This window comes from Gallus gallus, chromosome 13, assembly GCF_016699485.2.
Source record: "Gallus gallus isolate bGalGal1 chromosome 13, bGalGal1.mat.broiler.GRCg7b, whole genome shotgun sequence".
Classification (NCBI taxonomy): Eukaryota; Metazoa; Chordata; class Aves; order Galliformes; family Phasianidae; genus Gallus; species Gallus gallus.
The window spans coordinates 1,190,192-1,201,856 of record NC_052544.1 but is presented as its reverse complement, the minus strand read 5'-3'; the positions used below and the strand labels follow the sequence as shown (position 1 = coordinate 1,201,856).

The 11,665-nt window shown below is 52.6% G+C and overlaps 1 protein-coding gene across 1 annotated transcript; it reads right to left on the bottom strand.

The window, feature by feature from the left end:
• Positions 1–1,785: 1,785 nt before the first annotated feature.
• Positions 1,786–6,231, bottom strand: LOC107056903 (protocadherin beta-6-like). Its single transcript, XM_025154879.3, is given in 3 exon segments — positions 1,786–2,858; positions 3,669–4,421; positions 4,423–6,231. Coding segments are annotated over 3 exon segments (2,508 nt in total). The 5' UTR covers positions 6,088–6,231; the 3' UTR covers positions 1,786–2,768.
• Positions 6,232–11,665: the final 5,434 nt, after the last annotated feature.

Sequence of the window (11,665 nt, the reverse complement as noted above, 5' to 3'; positions counted from 1 at the left end):
AACCACAGGCTGTGATGGAGGAGCTGGAGACAACTGCAGGGCCAATAGCAGGGGTTACAGTAACTACAGGCCTGCCACCTTACTTGGAGCAGCCACACAGCACATAGCTGGGCTTGGAGCCACCACAGCAACTGGCACAGGCCTCCAAGCAACCATAGGACTGTAGTGAGGGCTGAAGAAACTGCAGGGCCTATCACAGAACTTGCAGCAGCTGTAGGGCCTGTCACACTGTCATCACAGATAGAGACGTTCTCCTCCCTTATCTTCAGTGTGCTGAGTAGTGTTGATCTGGCAGCAGTAGGCATAGGCCAAGCCCCGGCATGTTGCACTGATTGGTGTCTCTCTACAGTTGCCAGAGTGATGGCACATCTGCTGCAGACAGTTTGACAGTTTTTTCTGGAACCTGCCACTTGTTCTGGGGTGGAGTTCCAAAGCACTGACAGTGCTCTCCCTTCCAGAGGCCTGCTAATATTTTTCCCACACAGCCTGACACTCATAAATTGTCTGGCTCTCTAAAGACACAAAGGAAAATGTGTAATTCTTCATAGTGCCTGAGAGATGGTTCCCTAAGTACGAAGATGGCGACAATGTGGAGTAAAACACCAGCTGAGTCTCCTGAACAATCACTTTAACACATCATAACCTGATGTTACACGTAACAGCAAAATGATCTTCTTCCAGACCCCCAAGGTGGTACGCAGCACAAGAGAGAACATACAGAGCAACTAAGGTGTGAATTATAATCCTTTCTAGAAAACAATCTGTAAGGCTTTCAAAAATAACTACAAAGCAAACACTGTGGCCAGAAGCAATTAAACAAATATAACTCATACAACACTTCCTTTTTTAGCACATTCTGATAAGAACTCTGGTTATCTCAGCCCTTTAGGACGCATGCTGGATTCTGAAAAGCACTGCTGTGGTTTAACCTGGCAGCAGCTCAGCAACACACGTTCATTATTCAGCACCCTCTGCCAGCAGGATGGAGGAGAGAATCAGAATGGAATACCAAAGTAGAACTCCTGAGACAAAACAAAAAGATGTAGAGGTGGAGGTATGAAGACACAAGTACAGATAGAGGTAGAGATACTGAGAAACACATAGAGGTAGTCACAGAGATATTGACATACCGGTAGAGACAGAGAAAAAAATCAAGTGATGCGCACTACAACACCACCTGCTGACCAGTGCCCACCCAGTTCAGGAGCAGCAGATGCCCTCCACCCCTGACATCTCCCCAATTTGTGATGTCACATGGTAGAGAATATCTCTCTGGCCAGTTTAGGGCAGTTGTCCTGCTTCTGCCCCCCTCCCACCTTCTTGTGCACCACCAGCCACTCACTCGCAGGACAGTATGAGAAGCTGGAAGGTCCCTGGCTCTGTGCACCACTGCTCAGCAACAACTCAATAGTCACTGTTTTAAACCTGGCTGTCCTAAAGATAAAACAAACCATTAAAACAGCCATTACAAAGCAATTCAGCTCTATTCCAATAGAAAACAAGACAATCAGAAACTTGTTACAAAAAACAGCTGTAAGCCATCATCAGCACATAAAATTGGGAATGCAGCTCCCCATTCATGTCGCACAACAGTTACAGTACCACCTGGTATCTGCTTCCTCAAGCTCTGACCACTGCCCGATTCATCCCTGGGACCTCAAAGAGATGAAGGAGGACCCACACCCTTCTTTCACTGTAACCTGACCACTGGCATCACTATAGCAGGGAACAGATCCGGGCTGAGAAGAGCTTCCCCGGACACTTCTCACAATCACTGCCCCTCATTTCACAGGGACACGTGACCCTTCAGCTTCAGGTGGAGAAGGCTGTAACAGCAACAGTGATGCTTAACGCACCTTTTCACTACAATAATAACTTTGTACGTAAGATTGAAGCTCATCTTCTGACAGATTTCTCAGCAGATTTTACTGGTTTCTGTGACCAGGCATTCAACTCCAGGAAATATGTGAGCAATGGGAAATAGCACATGGCTTTGAAGATTTTATTATCTCTTCATATCTATATTCCATAATCCTGGAATGCTCTAGAACCATTCATTTAGACTTCATGTTGAGAAAGAAATCAAACCAATCCAAAACCAAATACAGTGCTCAAAGACCACCCGGTACAACATACAAAACCCAAGAACTCCTGATTGCACGTGCACAGTGTGAACGTCAGTCATCTCAAAGGCAGCCAGCTTCCCAGTGTTATTCAAGAATACTTTTGCTGGAAACATTCAGCTTTGATTAATAGATTCACAACCTGGCATTGAATAGATTACAATATTACAGAGCCCACCTGACAACAACAACAACAACAAAACAATGCATAAAAACACACGTAGGAAAACAATACCTTGAATATTAGAGAATCACAGAATGGCCCAGGTTGGAAGGGACCTCAGGGATCATGAATCTGCAACCCCACTACAACAGGCATGGCCACCAACCTCCCCATTTAATACTAGACCGGGTTGCCCAAGGCCCCCATCCAACTTTTTCTTTCCATTTTCACTTAATACTTAGCAGCAATAGCACTACAACAATTAGATATCAAATGTCAGTGTTTGCAGCATGCAAGACCCTGCTGACTTATCAAGGGTTCATACTAAATACATGAAGGACTGGTTAACAGGAGTGTCCTTGCACTCTCACACAGCAGTACTGCATTTCCTTGGTACATTTTTGGCATGTGTTTGGTCCCTCCTTCATTTCACTTCGAAGACATCAGCCCACGAGGATCGAGATGCTGCTCCTTCTCCTCCCTTACTGATGGCTGAGCCAGGGGCTTTGATCCAAACTGGCATTCTCCTCTGCTGCCCCGGGAGCCGTGCCTTCAGAGAGGGGAGCTCGGCCCTGCAAAGAACACAGTGGAGGGCTGACATTGGGGCATTAACGGGAAGCAGCTGTCAATGACAAGCTGGGAAGGCTCATCTGAAACATGAGTGAATGTGAGACCACTCTTCCGTACCCAGAATCAGACAGGAGGGGGAGGACAACATTAAAAGCCTCTAAGTATCCTATAGCCCAATGAAAGAACTACAAAAGGACCTCAAAAAAGCATATCATGAAAGCTGTCAAGAAACAGCGAGTGGGGAAAAGACACAAAAGCTTTCCTCACAACTACTAATGTGTTTTAATGCCAGTGGTAAAAACAGAGGGCTGAGAATGTGGGAATTCTGACAGCAACGGAGGGGAAATAGACTGATATCAGTTATGCCGTCGCTAAGGCTCTAGACGAAAAACACGGCACAGTGGATGTCGTCAACGGGAGCAGTGACCTTGTCGGCCCCTACCCACTCTGTTCTTCAGAGCGCGGGGACAGGACCCGCTGTGTACCTTACCCACCCGCCCTGCTGCTTCACAGCTGCCCACGATCCAGCCGCCACCCTCGGGCTGATACCTCAGAGTGGTACCGCAGCAACTACTCCGGGCACGGAGCCACCCGCAGAGGCGCTGGCAGCCCGAACCCGGGGAGAAGCCGAGACCCCAGCGGCGGTACGGGACCGCTTCCGCCCCCTCGTCCCGCTCGGGGAACCTCTCCGACACCACCCCCACGGCCTCTCCGATGCTTCCTGCCGCGCCGCAGCCGCGCAAGGAGCTGATTCGTCCTTGACCCCAACCTCCCTCCCTCTACCCCCGGTCCCCCACGCTCCGCTCCCTCACCTGCACAGCCCAGTCGCCTTCTTCTTGCCCGAGGCCGGCCGAGCAGAGCGAGCTCCGCTGCTCGGCCGCGCCCTGCGGCAGCCCGGCGGGGAAGCAGGGCAAGAGCGGCCCGAGGAAGCGGAACTCGCTGTTGACGGTGCCGGCGGCGAGGCGGACGTCGTAGACGTAGCTGCGGGGCAGGGAGCCGGCGCTGCTGTCGGCGGCGGACTGCGGGAAGGTGGGCAAGGTCCCCGGCTCGCCCCGCCGGGCCCGCCGCACCTTGGCGGCCACGGCGGCCGCCGCGCCGGCCACGAAGAGCGCGGACACGCAGGCCAAGCAGACGCTGAGGTAGAGGGTGAGGCGGCCGTCGGGCTCGGCGGCCGGCGCCTCTTCGCTCGCCCGCAGGTGGCCTTCCGAGAAGCCGTCGGCCAGGGCGACGGCGAGGGTGGCGCTGGCGGAGCGCGGCGGCCGCCCGCGGTCCCGCACCAGCACCACCAGCCTGTGCCGGGCCGCGTCGCGCTCGCCCACGGCCCGCGCCGTGCGCACCTCGCCGCTGTGCAGCCCCACGCGGAACAGCCCCGGCTCCGTCGCCTTGGCCAGCTCGTAGCACAGCCACGCGTTCTGCCCCGCGTCCGCGTCCACCGCCACCACCTTGGCCACCAGGTAGCCCGCCCGCGCCCGCCGCGGCACCAGCTCGCCCAGCGCCGCGCCGCCGTCGGCCGGCGGGTGCAGCACCACGGGCGCGTTGTCGTTCTCGTCCCGCACCAGCACCCGCCAGCAGCGCCGTGGCGCTCCGCGGCGGCGAGCCCCCGTCGGCGGCGCGCACCGTCACCTCCACGGCGCGCACCTCCTCGTAGTCCAGCGGCCGCACGACGGACACGGCCCCGCTCTCGGCGTCCACCGACACGGCGGGCCGCTCCTCGCCCTCCTCCCGCACCAGCGCGTACCTCACGCGCCCGTTCGCGCCCGCGTCCGCGTCCGTCGCCTTCACGCTGCCGATCCGCACCGCGCCCGCCTCGTTCTCGCTCACCGACATGCTGTACGCCGCCTGCGTGAAGCGCGGCGCGTTGTCGTTCACGTCGGCGATGCGCACCGACACGCTTTCGCGAGCGCTCAGCCGCGCCCGGCCCCAGTCCGTGGCCACGATGCTCACGTTGTACTCGGCCGTCGTCTCCCTGTCCAGGGCCGCGCTGGTGCGCAGCTCGTAGTGGTTGGCGAAAGCGGCCGTCAGGCTGAACGGCACGTCGCCCTCGATGGCGCACTCCGTCCGCCCGTTGTCGCCGGAGTCGCGGTCCCGCACGCTCAGCAGGGCCACCACGGTGCGGGGCGGGGCGTCCTCGGGGATGGAGGCGCTCACGGAGCTCAGCGCGATCTCCGGCGCGTTGTCGTTCACGTCCAGCACCTCCACGTGCACTCTGCAGTGCGCAGACAGACCACCGCCATCCATAGCTCTCACCACGAGCTCGTGCATTTTTTCTTCTTCGTAATCCAAATTCCCTGAGACCCGAATCTCCCCAGTTTCAGGGTTCAGCTCATACAGCTGTTGCGACTGCTCTGACATCTCAGTGAAGGTGTACCGCACTTTGCCGTTGGAGCCTTCGTCGGGATCCGCGGCCGACACCCGGACCACCAGCTGCCCCGGGGGGCTGTTCTCGGCCACGCGCACCTCGTACACCTCCCGCGAGAACACCGGCATGTTGTCGTTGGCATCCAGCACCACCACCCGAACCTGAGCCGTGCCCGACCTGGGCGGCGAGCCCCCGTCCGTGGCCGTGAGCACCAAATGCAGCTCCCGCTGCTCCTCGCGGTCCAAAGGCTTCTGCAGGACGAGCTCCGCGTATCTGCCGCCCCCTTTACCTATTCCCTGATTTAGGGAGAAATGCGAATTTGGGGAGAGGCTGTAGTTCCGTAACCCGTTGGTCCCCATGTCCCTATCCCTCGCGTTTCCTAAGAGGAAGCGAGTCCCTGGAGATGCCGTTTCAAGAATCTCTAAGATCATCTCCTTCTCGGGGAACTCGGGAGAGTGGTCGTTCACGTCCCGAACCTCCACCTCCCCGCGGATCAGCTGCACCGGGTTCTCAAAGAAAAGCTTAAACAAGAGCGCGCAGCTCTCGCTGTGCGGACAGATCCGCTCTCGGTCCAGCGTCTCCGTGACCGTCAGGACGCCGCTGTGCGGATCGAGGCGGAAATGCTGCTCGCTCCCCTCGGACACCACGCGCGCCTTGCGAGCCGCGAGCTGGCTCGGAGAAAGCCCCAGGTCCTGGGCGACGTTGCCCACCAACGAGTCCCTCGCCATTTCCTCCGCCACCGAATAGCGCAGCGTTTCGGCCCCGCTCTCCCACACGCAAACGCACACGAGCCACAGCAGCACTTGCCTCTCGCCGCCGCCGCCGCTCCGTCTCCCGCTCGCCGTCCCTCTCCGCCACAGCCGGCCTTTCATGGCTCGCAGTCTTTCTCGCCGGCCCCGACGCACGGCGCTGCCGCTCGCCAACCAGAAGCTGCCTTTCCCAGCAGCTCGGCCCCAAAGCCCCCGAGCGCCCGGCTCCAAAGCCCCGCCGCACTTTTCTTCCCCAGCAGCTCGCACGGCTTTTCTGGGCGCCTGCGCCTGCAAGCGCGCTGCGGCCAGCGGGAGCTGCCGCTTCGTGGCCAACATCCCCACCCAGCGGCGCAACGGGGAACTGCTCCTCCTCCGCGTTCCGAGCACCGCTGCCGATGTGGGTGGACTTGGAGGTTCGAATCTCCGTTCCTCCTGCAAACACCATCCCAAAGAGCAGTGTAAATACTCGCCGAGTTTGGGAGCTGTCTTACACGCAGTGCTGCTCTGGGTATCACTTCCCTGGATCGCCACTGCGAAATCTTTTGCTCCGTGCCTTGTAGAGTTTGCATAATGTTATGTCATTTCTTTTCAGTGCGTGGTCACGTTTTCCTCATTTTCTCTTCTTTATAATCCGCAAATTAACAAGAAGGGCGGTCCAGGCACATACCATTATTGAGTGATTGAATTGGTGCCAGACAGCTTACAGGGAAACATGTTCTATGCAAGCGATTCACCATCACTCCATCTTGCTATTGCACCACAATTGTACTTCTCCTGTAGGACAGAATGCTGATATTGTTTGCTTCGCATTGTGTATCACACCTCACCCAGTGTGCTAAGGCTCTAATGCTTTCCTGTTTGATAGATCGTGACTGATGCCAAGGAGAGCAGCCCTTTGCAACAAGATAAATTGAGCCCACATGGGAAATGCCTGAGCACTCAGAGTCAGCACTCAGGTGTGTCCATGTTTTTGCACTGTGAACTCCACTGTGGTCCTTTTAACAGCAGTTGGGACACCCAGTCTCACAGATATCAGCAGAAGGGAAGGAATGTAAAAAGCCAATCACCCTCTTCTTTGTAAGTTCATGTAAGTATTAGAAAGCCACAGTGTGATTCTTCTCTAGGCTGAACAAGCCAGTCCGCCTCAGCATTACGTCATAGCAGAGGTGCTTCAACTTTCTGATTATCTTCATGTCCTCCTCTGGTTTTGCTCCACTTGCTCCATGGTAGTGCTGGTGGGCATAAACCTGGACACAATATTCCACGTGGGACCTCACAAGGGCAAAACAGAGGGGCGCAATCACCTCTGTCACCCTGATAGCAATCTTTATTCTGATGGAGCCCACAGTACAGTTGGTCATCTGTACCACAACCATACATTTATGGCTCATGTCAAGATCTTTGTGCACCTGAAACTCTGAGTCCTTCTCCACGGGGCTGCTCTCAGTTAGTTCATCTCCGAGACTGTAATCACACTCGGGAAGAACCTGACCCAAGTCCAAGTTCAACACATGGACGTGCTGAATCTCATTCAATTCATGTGGACTCACTTCTCAAGCTTGTCCATGTCCTTTGGATAGCATCCCTACCATCTACTGTATCAACTGGAACCCCCAGATAAGTGTCATCTGCAAACTAGCTGAGGGTGCATCTCATCCCACTGTCTCAATTCATCAATAGAGATGTTGAGGAGCATTAGTCCCTAGACAAAGCCCAGGGGGACACCACTCATCACCAGTTTCCACCTGGACATAGTGCTCTTGACCACAATCCTATGGCTGTGACCATCCAACCACTTCAGTTCCTTATCCACAGAATAGACCATCCTTCAGATCCATACCTCTCCAACTTAGAGATAAGGATGTTGCGTAGGACCATGTCAAAAGTCTTGTACAAGTCCATGTGGATGACATCACTTACTCTTCCTTCGTCCACTGATGATCTTACTCCACCACAGAAGTACACCACATTGGTCAGACACGATCTGCACTTGGTGAAACAATGCTGACTGTGTCAGGTCACCTTCTTTTCTTGCATGTGACTTAACAAGGCTTCTGAAAAGAACTATTCCCTGATCTTCCCCAGCACAGACACGAGGCTCGTGGGTCAGTAGTCTCCCAAGTCTTCCTAGTGTGTAACACCCTTGCCCTACCTAACACTTGTGAGCAGCCTGAGGCTCTTGACTGCAGTGCTCCAGTTGTGTGAAACTTCTCACCACGTTTCCATGGTAACAAAAAGGTAATAATTTTCTAATTTTCAAAGTTGTGGCTTCCGGCTCCTGCTTATTTCCCATGATGCATGCATTGGGATAGAGGAACTTCAGGTAGACTTCAAGATGCTTTACCTTCTTAGAGGTTCCCTCTCTAATTCCTTTCAAACAACTCTGAGGGAGGAGAACATTACCTGTGCTCCCAATCCCTCCATCATCATTCCAAAGGATTTGAATTCTCTTGATGTTTTCTAGTCCACTCTTTGCAAACTCACTGAATCTACTTGGAAAAGCAGGATAGAGGAGTTCTCCAGCTTTAACAGCTATGGGAACCTCTTCTTGTTTTTGCAAAGGCAGGCCCTCAACTTCACTCACTCAGATGCAGCCATTGTTGTGCTTTCCTCTTGCGTTCCTTTGGCTTGGAAACATGATAGGCTAAATAGCATCAGAGACCAAGACAGCTTTTTATCTTTCCCTTCCTTCCTTTCTTCCTCCTTTCCATGCCTGTAATGCCTCCATCCATCCACCCATTTGGTATTGTTACCAACTGTCAAATTACTATTGTTATGAACAACAGAGACATTTCTAGGAAAATCAACCATCGGCCAAGTGTTTGAGTTGAGAAAATTGGGAACATGTCTTGCAGTGCAATTACCAGGCCACAGCCTGAACCAATGGTTGAGCACCAGATGAGAAGGCATCACTAATCCAGGGAACTCGGGTGCAAGCAATGTACCTGAGTGACTGGAAGGAGTGGAGCCGGGATCCACCCCTTCTCACCCTCATTTAAGGGTTAGCAGAAAAGGAAGCAGCATCTCTCTGAATAGAGGTTGTATGTCTCTTGAGCAGATGTTACAAGGGGTAAACTCCTTTTTCTTCTCTCTTTTCTTTTTTTTTTTCCCTTCCCTCTCTGCAGTGGTTGTATCCTGTAAGAAGGCTCGGTCATTGTTTTCTTTTGCCATACACAGCTCCTCATTCATGTCATGCAAAAATGACAGTGACACCTGGGATCTATCTGCTTATGCTCCTGATAGGATCTTGGCACCTCAGACAGAGCAGAGTGGATCCATAACCTTGCTTATTGTAGCCTTATTTTTGGTTCCACTATGGCTGGGGACAGATCCAGGCAGAGGAGAGCTTCCCAAGACACTTCCCACTCTGACTGCCGTCAATTCACAAATGACATGTTGTTCTTCATCTTCAGATGTAGAAGTGTGTGAAAGGAAAAACAGGCACATGGCTCTGTATATAACATAGCAATAGTTTGGACATAGTAAATGCGCAAAGCTACCTGAACCACTTCAGTCCTAGCAGCTTTACCCACCTGCTGGTTGCTTTCATGTTGCTTAGTAGTGTAACTCTTGGGTACGAGTGCATCTTACATGACATACTTTCATAATTGTGTTCTCTACACAGGCACGAATATGTTTCCTCAATGCAACAGATCTGATGGGGTTGCCTCCTTGTTGCCGTACACTCTGCTTCCATGGCTGTAACCACTCCCAGGGAGTTTTCCACCATCCGTGAGTGAGTGAGATCACTGATAAAAGCACTGGTCACTTCTCTCATTTGGCAATATCTAAAGCCCGCCGGATGGCCTTCACTTCTGCACGTTGGCCCGATTCACCCCCTCCTTTAGTGGTATTTGCAACTTGTCATGTACAACTCAGTACTCCGCTACATGCTCCTTTATGGTCAAGGATCAGATGGTTATTGCCTCCTGTATGGGTTATGACAGTAAGTTGACATTTGCAGTTGTTGTGTCATCTTAGGTATAGGGGCAACTGATACTAACAGAGATGGTTCCTTGGTTCAGACCGAAGGGCCAGGCACAGGGCCTGGAGAAACTGTAGGGCCTGTTTTGAGGGTTGGAATCACTTCAAGGCCTGCTGCAGGAATTGGAGCAGCTGCAGGAATTGGAGCAACTGTAGGGCTTGTCATGGCACGTGGAGCAACCACAAAGTGCGTTGAGTGGGTTGGAACAACCACAGAGCCTCCTGTAAGGGCTGGAGAAGACGCATGTCGTATAATGAGAGTTGGAGCAACCACAGAGATGTTTTGAGACAATGGGCAACTGCAGGGCCTGTGTGGTGCATTGGAGTAAACACAAGGCCTCTCAAGGGAGTTGAAGAAACATCAGTGATTGTTGCTAAGAATGCAGTGACTCCAGGGCCTGTTTTGAGGACTGGTGAAACTACAGGGCCTGCCGCAGGATTTGAAGCAACCACAGGCTGTGATGGAGGAGCTGGAGACAACTGCAGGGCCAATAGCAGGGGTTACAGTAACTACAGGCCTGCCACCTTACTTGGAGCAGCCACACAGCACATAGCTGGGCTTGGAGCCACCACAGCAACTGGCACAGGCCTCCAAGCAACCATAGGGACTGTAGTGAGGGCTGAAGAAACTGCAGGGCCTGTCACAGAACTTGCAGCAGCCGTAGCGCCTGTCACACTGTCATCACAGATAGAGACCTTCTCTTCCCTTCTCTACAGTGTGCTGAGTAGTGTTGATCTGGCAGCAGTAGGCATAGGCCAAGCCCCGGCATGTTGCACTGATTGGTGACTCTCTACAGTTGCCAGAGTGATGGCACATCTGCTGCAGACAGTTTGACAGTTTTTTCTGGAACCTGCACTTGTTCTGGGGTGGAGTTCCAAAGCACTGACAGTGCTCTCCCTTCCAGAGGCCTGCTAATATTTTCCCACACAGCCTGACACTCATAAATTGTCTGGCTCTCTAAAGACACAAAGGAAAATGAGTAATTCTTCATAGTGCCTGAGAGATGGTTCCCTAAGTACGAAGATGGCGACAACATAGAGTAAAAACACCAGCTGAGTCTCCTGAGCAGTCACTTTAACACATCATAACCTGACGTTACACGTAACAGCAAAATGATCATCTTCTTCCAGACCCCCAAGGTGGTACGCAGCACAAGAGAGAACATACAGAGCAACTAAGGTGTGAATTATAATCCTTTCTAGAAAACAATCTGTAAGGCTTCCGAAAATAACTACAAAGCAAACACTGTGGCCAGAAGCGATTAAACAAATATAACTCATACAACACTTCCTTTTTTAGCACATTCTGATAAGAACTCTGGTTATCTCAGCCCTTTAGGACGCATGCTGGATTCTGAAAAGCACTGCTGTGGTTTAACCTGGCAGCAGCTCAGCAACACACGTTCATTATTCACCACCCTCTTCCAGCAGGATGGGGGACAGAATCAGAATGGAATACCAAAATAGAACTCCTGAGACAAAACAAAAAGATGTAGAGCTGGAGGTATGAAGACACAAGTACAGATAGAGGTAGAGATACTGAGAAACATAGTGGTAGTCATAGAGATATTGACATACAGATAGAGACAGAGAAAAAATGAGGTGATGCGCACTACAACACCACCTGCTGACCAGTGCCCACCCACTTCAGCAGCAGCAGACATCACCCCAGTTTATAGTTCTTTGTGATGTCACATGGTAGAGAATATCTCTCTGG